This window comes from Peromyscus maniculatus, chromosome 9, assembly GCF_049852395.1.
Source record: "Peromyscus maniculatus bairdii isolate BWxNUB_F1_BW_parent chromosome 9, HU_Pman_BW_mat_3.1, whole genome shotgun sequence".
Taxonomy (NCBI): Eukaryota; Metazoa; Chordata; class Mammalia; order Rodentia; family Cricetidae; genus Peromyscus; species Peromyscus maniculatus.
The window spans coordinates 93,769,053-93,790,292 of NC_134860.1; the positions used below are offsets into that span (position 1 = coordinate 93,769,053).

At 36.7% G+C, this 21,240-nt stretch overlaps 1 protein-coding gene across 1 annotated transcript in view; it reads right to left on the reverse strand.

Moving 5' to 3' along the window:
• Nucleotides 1-11,298: 11,298 nt before the first annotated feature.
• Klhl1 (kelch like family member 1) overlaps nucleotides 11,299-21,240 on the reverse strand; it is a 360,467-nt gene continuing 350,525 nt past the window's right edge. The window contains exon 11 of the mRNA XM_006978014.4: nucleotides 11,299-12,429. Coding sequence (XP_006978076.1) covers nucleotides 12,370-12,429 — 60 coding nt within the window. The 3' untranslated portion in view covers nucleotides 11,299-12,369. The remainder of the gene's footprint in view (nucleotides 12,430-21,240) is intronic.

Genomic DNA, 21,240 nt, shown 5'->3' on the forward strand with positions numbered 1-21,240 from the left:
ACAAATCAGAGAAAATAATTCCATTATCTATCCTATTTTGGTAAATCCAAGATGTATCTAATGCACTTTCTATCCTAATTAATTTTCAACTATAACTAACTAATCTTCAACCATAACTAACTAATCTTCAACTCTCTCAGAGACCCAAGAAGGGAATAATAGTAGCTAACAAAAATAAAAACAGGAAGTGCATGCAAGCAACTTCCAAAAAATTTTGTGAGTTGACAGAAACAGCCAGCTGCCTGGGCAGTCACCTGAGGTTTCTCCGCAGTGTTGGGGCATCATCTTCAGCCTATAGGCTTAGTGTATCTGACAGACTCATTTGTGAAGTAGGATGTACACAAGGTCAACAGTTCAACCTCACATTGGGTGAGAGCAGTCCACGTACCAGAAACACCTGAATTCTACTAGTGTCCTGTCATGATTCAGGATTTTAAATTCTGGAAATTGTTGACAGTTTTTTAATTCAGCTGTCCATTCTTCTTGGCTGTGTATATATGGCTTCATCTCAGCATCCCCTTCTTCTCCACATCCCTCTATTAAATGCCAGTTTACTTTTGAGAGGCATGAGCTTTCAGCTGCTGTTCCATTGTACAACAGAATCCATCGGCCCTCTGCCTGTTAAGCTGCCTTCGAAGAAAAGGGCACCGTACCTTTTCCGGATGCGAAGGCCACTTCAGGGATGGGGCCATATTGTCCTGGCCTCAGAAGATGCCTTTTGATAAAGCCATAACCACACTTGTTTTGGCAAGAATCAGTAGTCCCTTGTTTCGTGATCTGTCTGTCCATTTTGTCCTGTTGATTCGAGGATACTTTGTTGTCCAGTGGCTAACTTTTGCCAGAATGAAAGTTGACTCCATATGCAGTTTCTTCAATGCCCATATTTTCTCTAAAGTAGATTGGTACTGCCAGGAGCCGACATGTCTCAAAAAAGAAAAATTTTCTAAGTTATTAAAACATTTTAAATGCCATATTCTGTAGATCTCTGAAGGGTTTGAAGATGACCTGTCTAAAACATCTCTGCTCAAATTTTAAAACGTATCCAATATGACTACAAGTTCTATGATAATGTCTAACTACTAGCTTTCATTTCTTTATATCCTAATAGTTGATAATAATAACATTCAAGGATCAGAAATTTGCATTACATTGTTAAATGGATGGAATAAATACAATTATAAATATACATATAGCATTTTCTAACAATATCAGTTTCAAATTTGTGTACAATATAAAACAATTCAATCCAATGTAAAGTATTTAAAACTAGTAATTGTCTTTCTCTTTTTTTTCTTTTTTTTTTTTTTCTTTCTTTCCTTCTTTCTTTCTTTTTTTTTTTTTAAACAAGAACCTTAAATCTAATCTCCTTTGCTTAGCCTTTTTCCTAACCCTTGACAATAACTTGTAACCAACCCCCCTAAATACTGAAAATTATCCCAGACCCAGAACCCATTAAAAAGACCAAAAAACCACCTGCCCCACACCACCTCTTTGGGAATGTGGGCGTCGTATTCTTAAAATTGCTTCCTGCTGGGTATGGGCGAAGTTTTCTTTATCCTGAAAGAAAAATTTTAGGTTAATTGTCAAATTCTAAGAGAGGTAGCTATATCCTTCACTATCCAGTCTGTGTATAATGCCAAAGTTCAGGGTTTATCTCAAGTCCTTATTCAAGTAGTCTTTGAGACTGGATCATCTCAGCTAGTCATCTCAAAATTGTTCTGAGCACCTTGTAGTTCAAAGCTGATCTGTGGATGATGTTTGTCAGCTTAATGATATTATTATTGTCCACGTGGAATTGTTGTTGTTGTGGGGCCCCATCTTCTTTCTGGAGACTTCAGTTGATATTAGGCCTGGCCGTGATTTCCTGCAGAAAACTGATAAGAGACTCGAACACAAAAACATATATATGCAGCTAGCCTTTTTTCTAGAATTAGTTAGTACTCTATGTGACCATTCATATCTTAACAAAGTTTAAAATGTATATATATATATTAATCTTGTAAATTTTGATATAAAATTTATACTTTGAGAAAAGTTTAAAGAATCAGAATAGAATCAAAGAGTTGAGGTTAGTAATAGAATAGTCCCTTAATTAATTTTGCTTTTGTCCTGTACCATAGCAGAAGATGGCTCTTATTCTGGCATGATACAGGGAGTTTGCATTTTCCTTTTAACAACATGCTTGATTTTAAAGAAGGAGAGAGCCATTCTCCAACTCCAAAGTCAGCTTTAAATTTTAATTGAACTGGGACTATTAGAAAACCAAGAGTGTTAAATCTTTAGAGAAAAGCAGAAACAAACATTTAGGAAGACATAAAAAATTTTTTAGATAATATATACCCATACACCGTTTCACTCTGTTTCTTGGGATAGATGATTTGTCCCTTTTCTTCAGTTGTCTCATTTGTCCAGTGTTCTTCAGATTCCTTAACCTTCATTCTCCTAAAAGACAAAAACAAAAACCTTTCCCCAAGACTAATTTTGGGGATGTTTCCTTTTGACAAGTTATTATCTGATTAAATGAAAAGGCATGTGTTATTGATACAAGTTAGTTTAAATTGGATGTTCATGCTGGTTGATGAACTATCACCTCCTCTAATTAAGAGGTCTCTCTTGTTCAAATCGAACCTTTATCAATTTTGATGGTACCCACAGCTTATCTTCTCCTGTAGAAACAAAAGCAAAACCACGTCCCCAATGTAATACATACCCTGGTTTCCATTCTGAGGTCAGCACATCCTTAAAGTATATAGGCTGATTTAATTCTGTAGTTTTTTCTATTATCCAATGTCTCTCTGCAGCTGTTGTTCCTTTCTCATTGGCATTCAGAAAATTCAAAGTTAGAAGAGCATTATGCAGTCTATTTCTGGGGGTTTTTGTTACCCATTTCTGTTTATTTAGCATATCCTTTAGAGTTCTGTTTGATCTTTCTATAACTGCTTGACCTGTAGGATTATGTGGTATGCCTGTAATATGCTTTATATTGTAATAAGCAAAAAACTGTTTCATTTTAACAGAGACATATGATGGAGCATTGTCAGTTTTGATTTGTGCAGGTATACCCATGATGGCCATAACTTCTAGCAAATGAGTGATTACAGAATCAGCTTTTTCAGAACTCAAAGCAGTTGCCCATTGAAATCCTGAATAAGTATCGATAGTGTGGTGTACATATTTCAATTTTCCAAATTCTGCAAAGTGAAACACGTCCATCTGCCAGATTTCATTTCTCTGAGTACCCTTTGGGTTACATCCTGCTGGTAATGGTGTCTGATTGTAGAAGGAACAAGTAGGACATTTCTTTATTATTTCTTTGGCTTGTTGCCAGGTTATGGAAAAATCCTTTTTTAAACCTTTACTATTAACGTGATGTTTTTTATGAAATTCTGAGGCCTCCAGCACATTTCCTATCAATAATTTATCAATCTCTTCATTGCCTTGTGCTAGAGGGCCTGGCAGACCAGTATGGGATCTAATGTGAGTTATATATAAAGGATGATTCCTTTTCCTGATGGCATCTTGTAATTGAATAAATAGTGAAGTTAATTCTGAAGCATCAGGGATAAATTCTGCAGTCTCAATATGTAACACCACTCTTTCAGCATACTGAGAGTCAGTTACTATGTTGAGAGGTTCTGAAAAATCCATTAATACCAACAGAATAGCATACAATTCTGATTTTTGCACTGAATTATACGGACTTTGAACCACTTTACTTAAATTTTCTGATTTGTAACCTGCCTTTCCTTCTTTGTTGGCATCTGTATAAAATGTACGAACTCCAGATATGGGTTTTTGCCGTACAATTCGAGGCAAGATCCATTCAGCTCTCTTTATAAGATCAATTCTATTGCTTTTGGGATATTTGCTGTTAATTTCTCCCAAAAAATTACTGCAAGCTCTTTGCCAAGGTTCACTTTCTGTCCATAATTTTTCAATGTCCTCCTTAGTTAATGGTACGACAATTTCTGCTGGGTCTATGCCTGCTAATTGACGAAGTCTCAATTTTCCTTTGTAAATCAAGTCAGAGATTTTTTCCACATAAGTTTTTAATTTTTTATTTGGTTTATTTGGTAAAAATATCCATTCCAATATAATATCTTCCCTCTGCATTAATATTCCAGTAGGAGAACGCCTAGAAGGTAAGATAACCAAAATGCAATCCAGCTTTGGATCAATACGATTCACGTGTCCTTCATGCACTTTCTTTTCTACCAAGGCTAATTCTTTCTCAGCTTCAGGTGATAATTCTCTTGGACTATTTAAGTCCTTGTCACCTTCTAAGGTTTTGAACAAATTAGTCAGTTCATCATTTTTTACCCCAACAATAGTTCGTAGATGAGAAATATCTCCAAATAATCTTTGAAAGTCATTAAGAGTCTGTAGTCTATCTCTCCGAATTTGTACCTTTTGGGGTCTAATTTTTTGTAGCTCTATTTTATATCCTAAATAATTAATAGAATCTCCTCTTTGTATCTTTTCAGGAGCAATTTGTAATCCCCAGCGAGGCAAAATTTTCTTTACTTCTTCAAACATTATTTCTAAAGTATCTGCATTTGAGTCAGCTAGTAAAATATCGTCCATATAATGATAAATTATAGATTTAGGAAATTTTTTACGTATCACTTCCAATGGCTGTTGTACAAAATATTGGCACAGAGTTGGGCTATTCAACATTCCCTGTGGGAGGACCCTCCATTGAAATCTTTTAACCGGTTGAGAATTATTATAAGTAGGCACTGTAAAAGCAAATCTTTCTTTGTCTTTTTCTTGTAAGGGTATTGAAAAGAAACAGTCTTTTAAATCAATAACTATGAGAGGCCATCCTTTTGGTAACAGAGTAGGCAAAGGCATCCCAGATTGTAGAGAGCCCATTGGCTGAATTACTTTGTTAATTGCTCTAAGGTCTGTTACCATTCTCCATTTACCAGATTTCTTTTTAATAACAAATACAGGAGAATTCCAAGGGCTGGTTGATTCTTCAATATGCTGAGCATTTAACTGTTCTTCTACCAGCTCTTCTAAAGCCTGGAGTTTCTCTGTTGTTAAAGGCCATTGCTGGACCCATACAGGCTTGTCTGTTAACCATTTTAAAGGTAGAGCTGTTGGTGTCTTTGGAAGATCATCAGTTATTGTGCCCTGTTCTTGTATAATATGGATGGCTGGTGACCACTCATTAGAACAATATCTTCTAATATTTCTCTCAGTAACATGTGCTAGTTTATGATTTGTTTCTGAGATTGGAGGGATGTTAATCTGAGTATTCCATTGTTGCAACAAGTCTCGACCCCACAGGTTCATAGTTATGTTAGCCACATATGGTTTTAATTTTCCTCTCTGTCCTTCTGGACCTATACATTCGAGCCATCTTGCACTCTGTTTCACCTGAGATAATGTCCCAATTCCTAACAGTTGAACGTTTACCTCCTGAAGAGGCCAAGTTGGATGCCAAAATTCTGGTGCAATTATGGTAACGTCCGCACCTGTGTCTACCAGACCAGACAACAAAACACCATTTATTTTTATTGTTAATTTTGGTCTTTGTTCATTAATAGAAGTTTGCCAAAAAATTTTCTTTATGTTTTCTCCTGAATTTTCTATTCTCTCTGTTTCATCATTCTGACCAGCATGATTTATTCCAATAGGCATTTGGTTATTTAATCGCTCTCCAGAGCAGGCATTTCCTCTATGGCTGCCGGAAAGGTTTGAACTGGATTTGCACTGGGGGCCTGCCTGAGGCCCCTCTGGGAGTTTCCCGAAGACTGAGGCAAAGGATTACCCTGTCTGTCCTTTGTTGATCTACATTCGTTGGTCCAGTGTTTTCCCTTATCACACCTTCTGCATACTCCAGAAGGAAGGGGCATTCTGTTGCCATTGTTCCTTGAAGAAACATTGTTTCTGGAAATGACCTGTCTACAGTCCCTTTTCAAATGTCCTTGCTTTCCACATCCAAAACATCTAACACTCCTCAAACCTTTTGAAATTACTTCTCCTACCCATGTATCATCATGCTCATCAGCTTCAACATTAATTGTTTCTCTAATCCAATCTTCCATAGGTGCAGATCTTGCCCTTAATGGCCTGATTATTCTTTTGCATGCTGCATTCGCATTCTCAAAGGCCAAAGATTCAATTATTGCCTTACCAGCTTCTGAATCCGAGACCGTTCTCTTTACTGCTGAAGCCAGTCTTTGTAAAAAATCTGTAAAAGACTCTTTTGGGCCTTGCTTCACCTTTGTAAATGACTCAGATTTTTTTCCTGGTTCCTCAACTTTGTCCCATGCATTCAAGGCTGCCGTTCGACATAAAATTAGGGTTTGGACATCATATAAACATTGTGCTTGTGCTGAAGCATATTGGCCTTCGCCCATAAGCTGATCCTGGCAAACTTGTACTCCTTTATCCCTCCATTGTTTTTCTATGTTTTTAGCCTCCTCCTTAAACCAAGTCAGAAATTGAAGTCTCTGGCTGGGTTCCAGAACACCTTGTGCGAGGTCCCGCCAGTCCTGTGGTACTATCCTATTATATGTTGACCAAGTGTTTAACATTTGCTTTACATATGGGGAATGCATGCCATAAGATACTATTGCCTCCTTAAACCTTTTTAAATCCAACATTTCAATTGGAGCCCAAGTATTTTGTGTAGCCATTTGATCAGGCATCTGCTGTACTGTTACAGGATAAATTAAGGGTGACTGTGTGAAAACAGGCTTTCTTTCTGCAACCTTATGATCCCGACTTGAAACAACTTCACTGTTAATTTCTTCTGTCTGAATTTTTACAGGTTTAACAAGTTCTTCTAACGCTGTTATCCTGGCACTTAAATTGACTATCTTTTTAAATATTAAAATGTGGATTATTATAGTGATGAGGTGCATAATTCCACCAATACTAATATTATATAGTTGTTCCATTGCCAGACTGCCTAAAATTTCGAACAAAAACCAATTTTCTTCCAATGTACACATAAAACCCATTTGTTTTTTAATGTGGAAAAAAATTCTCTTTTAGATAGTTTCTTTTAAAATATCTGATATATTATGACTTACCAAATCTGCGTAGAACAGTAGAAATCCGAGGGGATTTTCAAAGCAGCCACCTAGTGTCCCAGGTGTAAATCCAGAGAGAGAGAGAGAGAGAGAGAGAGAGAGAGAGAGAGAGAGAGAGAGAGAACGCACAAGAAAGCGTAGCCGGCTAAAGCTTAAATGCAGCCACGTGTTCCCTCTTGTGCCGAGTCAAGGCTTGGGTCTGGCTTCCTTAAGCTCCGACCACCATGTGCTTTGGCTTTACAGGCAGGGCCCTGTTCGGCAGGGCAGGTCTGAGTTGTTTGTAGCACCGGCTTTAGGCAAGCTGCTCACAGACCTAGGCCTGGGCTAGAAGTTGCTACCCGGACTAGGACGCCAGCAGCTCGGACTAAGAAGCCGATCGCCGCCGGCCGCCGTGTGCCGCCGCTGCCGCCGCCGCCGCCGCGGGCCGCCTGCCGCCCTTGCGGGAAAGCGGACCTGCCACCAAGCCAAGCAGTTTTTAATGGATTCTTGTCACGTTGGGCGCCAGATGTTGACGTAACCAACCGTCTTATTAAATAAGAAACACAGAAACAATGTAAAAGAGAAAGCCGAGAGGTCAGAGCTCAGAGCTAAAATCTCACCCTTCCTCCTGCTGTCCCAGCTTCGCGAAAAGAGACCTACTTCCTCTCAGTTCGTATTTTTAAAGTATGTTGTTCTGCCTTCTCATTGGTTGTAAACCCAAACACATGACTGCCTCGTCACTGTCTGAATGTACAGCCCCCTAGGTCTTAAAGGCATATGTCTCCAATGCTGGCTGTATCCCTGAACACACAGAGATCTTATGGGATTAAAGGCGTGTGCCACCACCGCCACACTCTTGCTATGGCTCTAATAGCTCTGACCCTGAACACACAGATATCTATGGGATTAAAGGCGTGTGCCACCACCGCCACACTCTTGCTATGGCTCTAATAGCTCTGACCCCCAGACAACTTTATTTATTAACATACAATCAAATTAATATTTCAGTACAAATCAAAATAATATTTCAATACAATTAGATTACCACCACAATGGGCCCTCCCACATTAATCACCAGTTAAAGAAAATGACCTATATGACTGCCTACAGCATGATAATATGGAAGCATTTTCTCAATTGAGTCCCTCCTCTCATGACTGTAGGTCAGATGACTGTAGCTTGTATTGAATCAGCAAAAAACTAACCAGGACACCCTACACAAATTACAAAGTGTACCATGAATTGACTTTAAGATAAGAGTTATCAATTGCCATTGTATATGGAAGGAGTTACCAGTTAAAGTACTGCAGATAACAAAATTATATTATCTGCACCAGATGACAATTTAACTTTTTGAAATTTTTATGTGACTGGGGAAGATTGTCAGTTATTCTGATTAGCTAGCTTTATAGCATTCATTTGATAATATTTGTAAACAGTGTGTGTGTGTGTGTGTGTGTGTGTGTGTGTGCGCGTGTGCGCACGCGCGCAGTTTATTACAAAAAATAAAGTGTTTTTGCAAAGTTGTTGTTTCTGTATATCCTCTCATGAAAATGATCTCTGCACCCTGGGATGAGTAATTTGTCATTGGAGTATGTCAACATTGACACACATAATTCTCTTATTCCAAATACTAGAATTAATAGAAATGAGTTTTAATATTCTGCATCTAAGAGCTATTTAATAGAAAATTAATGTTCTTGATTTTCATGCAACAATGAAAATATTTGAGCTGTGTACAAGGCATTTTTCATAGCAGCATTTTCAGTAACCAAAAATGTGATAAAATATTCTCAGGGTGACAATAATATTGAGAAAGCACTTTGTTTTGCTTTGAAATTAGTTTAGTTCTTTTACAAGAGTTTAACCTTATTTGTCACATACAGTAATGGGAAGTCACCCAGATATTTAACTACAGAGAGAATATAGTTTCTCCAACAAGGGAAGTGGCAAATATAATATATCAGGTACAGAGAACGGGAAAAAGGTGCCACTGTCAGTTTTATTGTCGTAAGTCACTGAAATCTCTATAACTTAACAAAAAGCTATATCATACCCATTACAAAATGAATAATGGCTGTGTTAAGAATATTGATATTTCAAAGGTAAATTTCAGTTTTGTTTTTTATCTCATCATAATACTCCACATAATCTGAGAGTTTATATCCCAAGCTATCCTCTATTGTTCTCATGAAGCAAATTAGATCCAGATAGCTGTTGTGTATGATACAAGTAGCTCTGGGCATACATGATCCATACTGGGAGATGTTTGGAGGCAATAAAATAGTTTGTTGAAAATTACATCCCATACAAAAGCACTTATTTGTAGAATGGATGATAATTGTAGGATTCAGTTCCTTCCAGTCCCCACAGAAAGCAGGTACAGATTAAGGTTCATGTTATTAACATTCAAAGATGTTATTTTTTCAGGCAATGAAAAGTGCATGAGGCGGGGCCTGTGTAAGGGATGGTGGCTACAGAGAAGTGTGTTTGATATGTCTACCAAATTGCTCTGTTTTTTTTTAATCAGGAATTCAGGGAAAAAACAAAACAAAACAAAACAAAACAAAACAACAAAACAAAAAACAAACAAACAAAAAAAAAAACAAGGACTGTTGACTAAATCCCTGAAACCATGAGGTACAATAATATTTTCCTTCTCTAAATGGGTCTCTCAGACATTTTGGCTATTGTAACACAAAAATAACTAATAACACTTGTCTAAAACTATATGTGAATGCTGGCATACTTTTACATCTTCAACATAAAAGTAATAAACAGTAGTTAAATATAGTTAAAAAGCAAGAAAATCAGACTTATGGAAAACATTCCATCTATGACCTGTACAGTTTAGGAATTTCTCTGCCTAGGTAACTGTGAAATGGAAGATATGTGCATAGAAAAGCTGAGATTTCGTGCACCATACACTATATTGGAGAAGCAGAGGCAATTGTAAACTCAGCACCGATATTACAGAGCACTGGATGAGGAGGTCGGTCTATTACAGAAAGCTGACTGAGTGAATGGACATGTCCTACATTGCTGAAGGAGGAATTGAGCTAGCTAATCTCGATAGAGTAGTCTCTGGAGGGGAGCAATCTCAGACTGCAGCTAACTTTTAGGAGAAGGCTGTGGTTGGTACTTTCTGAAAACATTGTCAATATCTTTACTTGGACAGGAAAACTGTTTGCTCTTCTCCTGGGCCTGATCTGGGAAGGCCTTGCTATTCCTGAGTCTGAGGCATTGGAGTTCTTGATGTGGCTCTGCTCATGTCATGAATGTTGATTCACATAGGGGTACTCTCATTCCTACACATTCATAAAAATGGGTCTTGAACAAAATAAATTGTAATCCATAATAGAAAGTGTCATGCACTCCATAAGACTATAGCTCCCTAAGAAAAAGCAATATAATTTTAGGGTGTTTTAAAGCACATTCCATTTATTTAATGTTTCTACACATCTAAATAGGCCTATTTTGACCATATAATTTTATCTTCAGAATATGAAAGAACTAACCAGATTGTTTCTTTTAAAAAAATTTTTTGTCTTTTTAGTGTTTTGTTGGCTAAATATATGTAAAAGTAAAAATTACTTATTACTTGTATAAAATATCTTCCTCATTTGACCACTGCATATTAATTGATTTCTAATAGTTCCCTTGTGAAATATAAGTTAAAATTATAATGGTGAGAATTTTTGTATATGCATGTATATTTGATATATATGGGATCAGAGGTAAATGTGTGTCACAGCGTATACATGGAAGCCAGAGGACAACCTCAGGTGTCTTTCCTTGAGTTACATCTTGCTTGAGATAAGTCTCTTCCTGCTCATCACTGCTCAAGGCAAAACTAGTTGGTCATGGGGCTTCGGGGACTTCTGGGACTTCTGCTGTCTCTCTGTCTCATGCAAGGATATAGGAGTACAAGATACCACATCTGGCTTTAAATGGGTCCTGGGGATCTGATACTCATACTAGCGTGGCAAGTACTTTATAGAAGCCATCTGGTAAGGTTCTACTGCTAGGAAGCTAATAATAAATGGTGACCACTCAAAAGCAGGGAGGAAGTAACAGTGAAATCATAACTCACAAAATGAGAGAAAATATTAGTACATTTTATGCAGATATTCACACACAGACACACAGACACAGACACACAGACAGACACACACACACACACACACACACACACGTACACACCCCTACAATAGAGAAAACTTGTCAACTTTTTTACATTGTCTGAAAAATAAATGAAGGAAGATACACTGATAAAAGCAAATGCTCTATCATTTATTAACTATCCTTATAATTTACATGGACGCATATTAATGATGTTACATAAAAGTTCCACATTCTTCTTTAAAACAATTACAAACATTTGGTTTAAAATAATGTACATATCAGTGTAAGATGTTTGAAAATGAGTAATGAAAATCTGTAGTCAGCCATCCTTCTAGCAGTTATCATAATCACCCCAATTTGATGACTTGGAAACTTTTGTCTCAAAATTCTAAGTTTTGTTTTAAAGGACAAGCTTCTAAGGGACTTGAGCATGCAGTGGGTATATTAACATTCAGAACAACTAGCATTCATGCTTATACTGAACTCTGCATGAGGTGAATGCCCACAGCCATACTGACTCTTTGGCTCAGTGTGTTGACAGTGCAAAGCAATGTGGGAAGCTTAATGAAAAGTCCTTTGTGTTTGCCAGTTTCAACGGATGACACAGTTGCAATAAAATCTAGGCATCATCTTGAATACAATATGCAGCCTTGATTAGCAGGGCAGTTTGTTTCTGAATGCAAGAGAAAAACAGTCATCTGTCTCTCTAATTGTTTTCATAGCTGAGGAAAATGAGAAGAAGCACATTTGTTCCAATAAAACTTCCTGATATCATCACATCCGATTAGGAACACATCAAATCAATCAGATTTTGCAAGATGAAGTATTATAACTTCTAGTCTTGGCAGCCTTTTGGATGTCCTCACAGATTATAAAAACAATCGAGTGATCTGTCACTAAGGAACTCTCTATATCACAAATATGGGTCTCTTCTGAGAAACCAGCCTTTGGTAGCTCTAGTTATTGTATGCTACATTACAAAACATTACCAGTAACCATTCCTGAACTAACTAACACTTGGCCTGATGTTGTGTCTGTGTTTTCTTCTGTTCTATATTCTGTTTGATCTTTTACCGCTTTTGGCACCAGCAGCTAAATCTATAAAAATCCTGTTCCTGAGAAGTTTTTGTCTCAGGAAGTTCTTTCTCATTCTTACCATATGATATAAAATAAGCACAGTAGTAAAGAAAATCCTTCCAAACATTATACAAATTAGTCAAGGTTGCTTGATGACGACCACACAGGCGCCTGCTCTGCCGATATTCAAGGAAGCCATCTGTTGAAAAAACGGAACAGGAGACCCAGGTTACTGTAGTGGAGTTCTAGATAAGTTATACTGTATTTGAAAATCATATATACGGAAATCATAAACGGATGTGGTTAATTATCCCATTACAGCCACAGACAGTGCAATACAAATGAAAGCACTGAAAATTCTACTTTTTAAAAAAATATAATTACTTTTACATTAAGGCAATAAAACATGCAATTACTCATAGAAATTTTTAACAAAAATACTGATTTGAATGAAATGAACTTAAAATAGGAGAGTTTCCATCAAAGTTTTATTCTTAGACACATTTGTTACATTTTATCGTAATAGTTGTGGCACTGTAATCACTTTGAAGTTGTTTTCCACAAATATCATATGGAATCAAATGTATTACACATTCATCTTGAGGCACAGACATCTCACAAAAAGTATATTCGATAACTTTTCCACGGATAGTTCATAATTAGATAATTGCTACACTGCTTATTAAATGTGTTTTCAATATGATGATCATTAAAACTAGCATGTAGAGTTTCTAAAATGATCCTGAATATAAAAGCTGTCAGACTTATATTAAATAAAAATTTCAAAAACTTTCTAATTAAATGTGTCTTTTGAAGTCATAATTTTATCTGGTATAATAATGGTTTACCTCTCTCCAAACTTGCTATCTCCTAGTCATTTTATGCCTTAATAATCCAATAATTGAAATAAAATTCATATTTACTGTTATTGATTTAAATTCTTTATTATGTTTTTTTTTATAAGCTCTCCAGGTTTTGTTGTTGTTGTTGCTTTTGTTTTTCTGTTTGAAGTTGAGTATTTTCCTTTCAAGGTATGTAGAGATTGCGTTGGAATTTTACTCGGGATTGGGTTGAATCTGTTGATTGCTTTTGGTAAAAAGGCCATTTTTACTATGTTAATCCTACTGATTCATAAGTTTGGGAGATATTTTCATTTTCTGATATCCTCTATAAGCTCAACTGTCATCAGGGAGGCATCATCCAGCAACTGATGGGAGATGATGCAAAGTTCCACCGCCAAACAATAGCTAGAGCCAGGGAAACCCCACAGAAGAGGAGCAGGGAGGAATGATCATAGGTGCCAAAGGGATCAAGGACACCATGAGAATATGGTACACTGAATAAAAAAAGCAGGGCTCATGGGGGCTCACAGAGACTGAAGCAACAATCACAGACTCAGTACAGGTCTGAGCTAGGTCCTCTGCCTAGACTTTATGGTTGTGTAGCGTGGTTTTCTTGTGGGAGTCCTAACAGTGGGAGTTGTGTTTTGGTCAGTATCTCTGACTCTTTTGCCTGCTTTTTGAACCCTTCCTCTCCTACTGGGTTCCCTCATCCAGCCTGGATATGAGCGTTTGTGCCTAATTTTATTGTGATTTGCTATGCCATGTTTGGTTGATATCCCTGGGAGACCTGTTTTTTTTTTTCTTTTTTTTAAGGGAAAGGGAGAAGGAGTTGATCCATTGTGGTGGGGGACTAGGAGGAGTAGAAGCTGGGGAAACTATGGTCAGGATGTAATGTATGAGAGAACAATAAAAAAATTAAAAATGCTTCATTATCTCTTCTCTTAAAGAGATGGATCTTTAGCATGGTTTTCAGTTATATGTACTATAGTACCTGTTTATCTCCTCAAACAATGTATTCCAATTTACTTTTGGCTCAGTGAAAACTGGCATGAATTTTTCCCCCAGCTCTTACAGATGCTGATTTCTAAAAGCTAAATAATTCTGACATATTTATTGGGTTAACTCACTACCTCTTTTTACGCCACTTTCAACATTTCATTTGCAGCAGGAAGTTTGCTACATAGTCCATGTAGAATATATCACAGTGATGAGTATTTCCTTTGCCAAATAGTTTATAATTCTGCTTTAAACATTTGTATTTATAAGACTGGTCTTTTCAACACTTAAAAGAGACTACCTTTTGCTATTTTGACCAACTCAACTCATAGATTTTAAAGCACTTCCCCTTCTTGTTCCCTCAAGCATTATAAATTTCTTTGTGGTGACCTGAAAGGTTGGTCACAGAATCCATTGATAGAGTCAAGGGAGGGTGTATATGTGGTGCCAAGTGTCTTCGCTACTCTTCAGCATCCTCCTCTATATAAATTATGTACAAATAAATTTAACTCTAGGACAAGAGGATAATGATAGTACTCAGTTCGTGTATGCGAGAAACATCTACACATGCCCTACAGCATAAACACTGTGCACAGCAACGGCAGTATGAGAATCTCCTGGAAGGGCGGAAGCCAGTGCAGTTTTACCTAGTGAGAGAAATATGATCAATGTACTTTGTTTTCTGAAACACATTGTTTCTCTAACCAAGTATAAGGATTGAGCTCAATGTAAAATGGCAAAGTTCACTATCCTACATATGTGCACATGTGAGTATATCTTTCTCATAAAACAAATGAAGGCACAGCTGTGACAATTGTTCCAGGATTATGTCTATCTAATCTAGCATGTTTTTCAAAAATATATGTATTCTTGAATATTTTTAATAGTTTTGGCTTCTTTATTTTAACGACTGGTCCGTTGTGGAAGCTAGTCAACAGACTTCAGGTACTTTAGTGTGTAAATGGAGCAAGGTGACCAATCTTATTGGGCAAAGGTAGGTTAGAATAATGAACATTTCAAAAACTTGCTTTATTTTATATATGTAGGTTTATATGTATGTGTCTGGTAGGTTTATCCTGATAGCCCCTCAAGACCCCTACAAATCTAAAGGAGGAAAAGATAAGTCAGTAAAGTGTTTAATTTAGTATTTCTCTTTTTGATTTAAGAATGTGCTACTATCATTCCAGATATGAAAGTAAAATATTTAATTCAGCAGTTTTAAGATTTATGTTTAATATACTAAAACAAAATTATAATAAAACTAATCTTGTGTTTATATAATATTTATGAGCCTGAGATTTAAAAAAAATGAATAATGCTTTTCAGGAGTTTTATATTTCTTAATACCACTCACATTACATTGATTTCAATTTTAGTGAAATTAGCAGAATGGTATTTCATAATAAATATTTAATAAAGATATTACATCATATATTTTATGCAACTGTAAATTCCATTTATTTAATGTGCATGTGTATTGCTGTTCTGTCTAAACTTCACACCTATGAAGTCAGACTTTCCCCCCCGCAAAAAAAAAACCATACTGTATCCATACTCTATCTGCTATAGAAACACTAGAGACTTAGTAATGTAAAACGTCAAAATATATCCTGTAGCATTTTAGCAAAATAATATATAAAAAATTTATTCCTGTTTTCTTTATTTTTTATTTTTTTTTTGTTTTTTGAGACAAGGTTTCTCTGTGTAGTTTTGGTTACTGTCCTGGATCTTGCTCTGTAGACCAGGCTCGCCTTGAGATCCAGCCTGGCTCTACCTCCTGAGTGCTGGGATAAAAGGCATGCACCATCACTGCCTGGCCTATTTTATTATTATTATTATTATTATTATTATTATTATTATTAAATTCACTATTTAGCTTACATACCAACCATATGGCCCCCTCTCCTCCCTCCTACTGCCTTCCAGGTTTTCCCCACAAGCCAATCCTCATTCCCATCCCTTCTAAGACAAGGCCTCCCATGGGGAGTCAGCAGAGCCTGGTATATTCAGTTGAAGTAGGTCCAAGCCCTTCCCCCAGAAAAAAAGATGTGTAAAGTGTCCAACCACAGGCACTGGGCTCCAAAAAGCAGACACATGCATGATGGACAGATCCTGATGCCATTGTCAGATGGCTCCTTAAGCGGGTCAAGCTACACAACTGTTTCGCCTATGCAGAGGGCCTAGTCCAGTCCCAAGGATGTTCCACAGATATTGGTGCACAGTTCATGAGTTTCCACTAGTTTGGTTTGGTTATCTCTGTACACCTCCCCATCATGATCTTGATGCCTCTTGCTCATAGAATTCCTCTTCTCTCTCTTAGACTGGGCTCCTGGAACTTGGCCTGGTGCTTGGTTGAGGATCTCTGCATCTGTTTCAGTCAGTTACTGGATAAAGGCTCTATGATGACAGTTATGGTATTCACAAATCTAATTACCAGAGTGGGTCAGTTCAGGCACCCTCTCCACTACTGATAATAGTCTAAGGTGGGGTCATCCTTGTGGATTCCTGAGAACACTCCTAACACCCTTTTTCTCCCTATCCCCATGATGTCTCCCTCTATCATGGTATCTTTTTCCTTGCTCTTCTACTCTGTCTCTGTTTTAGCTTGACCATCCAATTCCCTTATGTTTTCATCTCATCCCCTAACCTCCATTACCCTTCCCTTACCCCCGTATACTCATGGAGATCTTATCTACTTCCCCTTCCCAGGGCTATCCACAGTCCCTCTTAGGAATTTCCATGTTAGCTAGCTCCTCTGGAGCTGTGTTTTGTAGTCTGGTTATACTTTGCTTTACATCTAGTATCCACTTATGAGTGAGTACATACCATGTTTGTCCTTCTGAGTCTGGGTTGCCTCACTCAGGATGATATTTTCTAGTTCTATCCATTTGCCTGCAAATTTCATAATGTCATAGGTTTTTTTACTTCTGAGTAGCACTCCATTGTGTATATGTACCACATTTTCTTTATCCATTCCTCAGTCGATGGACATTTAGGTTGTTTCCAGGTTCTAGATATTTTAAATAATGCTCCTATGAACATAGTTGAGCATATGCCCCTGTGGTATGAGTGAGCATCCCTTCGGTATATGCCCAAGAGTGGTATAGCTGGGTCTTGAAGTAGATTGATTGCCAATTTTCTGAGAAACCGCCATACTGATTTCCAAAGTGGCTATGCAAGTTTGCACTCCCACCAACAGTGGAGGAGTGTTTCCCCTGTTCCACATTCTTTCCAACATAAGCTGTTTTCAGTGTTTTTGATCATAGCCATTCTAACAGGTGTAAGATGGTATCTCAGAGTTGTTTTGATTTGCATTTCCCTGATGACTAAGGATGTTGAGCAATTCCTTAAATATATTTCAGCCATTGGAGATTCTTCTGTTGAGAATTCTTTGTTTAGCTCTGTAGCCCATTTTTAATTGGATTGTTCAGTATTTTGATGTCTAATTTCTTGAAATTTTTATATATTTTGGAGATCAGCCCTCTGTCAGATATGGGGTTAGTGAAGATCTTTTCCCATGTAGTCTGTCATTTTGTCTTGTTGACCATGTCCTTTGTCTTACAAAAGCTTCTCAGTTTGAGGAGGTACCATTTCTTAATTGTTGCTCTCAATGTCTGTGCTACTGGTGTTATATTTAGAAAGTGGTTTCTTGTGCCAATGCATTCAAGACTACTTACTACTTTCCCTTTTATCAAGTTCAGTGTAACTTGATAAAAGAGATAACTTGTTGAGGTCTTTGATCTACTTGGACTTGAGTTTTGTGCATGGTGACAGATATGGATCTATTTGCAATCTTCAACATGTTGATATTCAGTTATACCAGCATCATTTGATGAAGATGTTTTCTTTTTGCCATTTTACAGTTTTTGGCTTCTTTGTCAAAAATCAGGTGTTCATAGGTATGTGGATTAACGTCAGGGTCTTCAATTTGATTCGATTGATCCACATGTTTGTTTTTATGTTGATACCAAGCTTTTTTTTTATTACTATAGCTCTACAGTAGAGCTTGAGGTCAGGATTGATGATACCTTCAGAGGTTACTTTATTGTACAGATGGTTTTAGCTGTTCTGTTTTTTTTTTTCCAAATGATATTGAATATTGTTCTTTGTAGGACTGTGAAGAACTGTATTGGGATTTTGATGGGGATTGCATTGAATCTGTAGGTAGCTCTTTTTTTTTTTAAACTATTTTAATCCTATCTATTTATGAGCATGGGAGATCTTTCCACTTTCTGATATCTTTTTCAATTTTTCTGATATCTTTTTTCAGTTTCTTTCTTCAGAAACTTAAATTTCTTGTCATACAGGTTTTTCACTTGCTTAGTTAGAGTTACCCCAATGTATTTTATATTATTTGTGGCTATTGTAAAGGGTAATGTTTCTTGATTTCTTTCTCAGACTGTTTGTCATTTGTGTATAGGAGGGCTACTGATTTTTTGAGTTAATCTTGTATCCTGCTACATTGCTGAAGGTTTTTTTTTTTATCAGCTATATAGGTTCTCTGGTAGAATTTTGGGGTAATTTATGTATATTAGTGTGTCATCTGCACATAGCAAATGCTTGACTTCCTTTCCAATTTGTAATCCCTTGATCTTCTTTTGTTGTCTTATTGCTCTACCTAGATCTTTTAGTATTATATTGAATACATATGAGGAGCATGGGAGCCTTGTCTTGTTCCTGGTCTTAGTGAAATTGCTTTGAGTTTCACTCTATTTGATGGTGGCTGTTGGCTTGCTGTAAATCGCCTTTATTATGTTTAGGAATATTCCTTGTATTCCTGGTCTCTCCAAGACCTTTATCATGAAGGAGTGTTGGATTTTGTCAAAGTCTTTTTCAGCATCTGATGAGATGATCATTTGTTTTTTTTTTTCCGTTTAGTTTGTTTATGTGGTATATTACATTGACAGATTTGCATATCTCTGGGATGAGGCCTACTTGGTCATGGTAGATTTTTTTTTTGATGTGTTCTTGGATTTGGTTTGCCAGTATTTTATTAAATATTTTTGCATCAGTGTTCATAAGGGAGATTGGTCTGTAATTTTCTTTCTTTGTTGCATCTTTGTGTTGGGTATCAGGGTAACTGTAGTCTCATAAAAAGTTTGTTAATGTTCTTTCTTCTTCTCTTGTGTGGAACAATTTGAAGAGTTTTGGTGGTATTAGCTCTTCTTTGTAGTTATCATAGAATTCTCCACTGAAACCACCTGGGCTGGGGACTTTTAATGATTGTTTCTATTTCCTTAGGTATTTGTTTATTTAAATAGTTTATCTGGTCTTGATTTAACTTTGGTATGTGGTACCTATCCAGAAAATTGTCCATTTCTTTTAGATTTTACAATTTTGTGGAGTACAGTGTAGAGAATTTGTGGATTGCTTCCAGGCTCATATGGTTTTATTAAGGAAGAACCCCTGAGAGATCTCGAGATGTTCCAACATCCAGATCAGCTTCAAGGAAACTGACTCAGACAATGCAGCCTTACAGATTACTCTAGTCAGGACTTGACCATAATTCTTAATTTTCTCAGGATCCCCATAAGAATACAGTGCCTTTTAGTCTATAAGCCTAGAATCTCTCAGTCATTTTTAATATCCTATAGAATGTATGGCAGTTTCTTCTGTGAAGCAGGAACCTGAAGGACTGCCCTGATTTGTACATATTAGTGGTCATCTCCCTATGGGTCCTGAATGTCCAGTTTATACAACATTCTGGCAATCAGTAAACACAAGGGCACTTTTTTCCCCCAGTGGCTAACTTTTGCCACAAAGAAAGCAAATTCCATAATGATTTTCTTCAATGCCCATCATCCTCCTTGAGGTAATTGGTGCTGCCAGGAGCAGATGTATGTCCAGAAAGGTCTAAGTTTTTAAAACATTTTAAATGTCATATTCTGTAGGTCAAGTCTTAGGCATGTCTGACAAAGAGGCACATACACCGCAGTTTCACAGGATGGGAGAACTTCATAGAATACTGGCTCTTGGTAGCATAGCCCTCATTTATAGAAGAGTTTTTTCACGATCTTCTTTCTCATAATTATCACGTATTTTCATCCTTTCTAAAAAGCAAAGCTAGAAAATTCTTATTTCTGAAGTCTCTAGTAATAGCAAGTTTTTTTTTTGTTTGTTTGTTTTTTAATAAGTGACTGGATTGAAGGTGGTCTCTATGAGCAATTGAAGTAAAAAGTGGAAAACTGAATAATTTAGTTCTACAGTGCTCTTTAACCCCCAATATCTTTCCATTTTCCCCCTAAGTCCGGCAAATATGTGTAATTTTATTGACCTCTAAAGTTTTGCTGGGAAAAGAATTATTTACAATGAAGGTATCTTCACCCAACAATTGTATGTAGATGTTAATCTATTTGAATGAGGCTGCTGAGATAAAATCATTAACATTATTAAAGATGGATCATTGATGATGGTATATGTGCATATATGTAAATATCATTAATGTGTACTTACTACTTTTGTTCAGATAGAATTTTTTCAATTTTTATGACCTAAATCAGAACCTTCAGCTGATTGAAGCATATAAACTGTATGTTGTCTGTTAAATTTTTTTTTCAATTTCACTATGGTCATCAATTGAAACTTCATTAAAATAATTTCTTGCTGTTAGGTTTCTAACTATGGACAGAGGTAGAAAAATAAAAGGCAAGTATACAACAATTGAATTTAAAGGAACACATCTAGTGATGGTTCTGCTCACTCTGTTGTAAGCAAGACCACCATAACCATGTAGTCAAGATGTTTTCTCCTTTAAACAACTTGCTCTGCAATTATGGTGCTTTCTACCCTTCCCATACAGACTGGAACTTTTCAAACAGAATGGAACCTGCTGCATTGTATACTGATCCTGAGTCTGTAACTACACTGAATATTCAAAAGACAATCTTTCATTCAATATGAGCCAATCATTTCTCTTCAACGTGCAGGGCAATAGAGATTTCTATCAGATCAATACATGATAAGTGGATCCCTTTTCTGTTTATTTTTAAAAATCAACTATGGACATATATTTGTTCTGTTTTCTGGTTGTGACTGTAAGAGTATTACTTAGAGCTTCTTACAACTTTACCCAGTGGACAATCTCAACCCAGGGCCATAATATAGGGCACCTAGGCAAAAATGAGTAGCAGGGAGTACTAATTCTGCAACCTTCTCATGTTCTTGCTACAGGC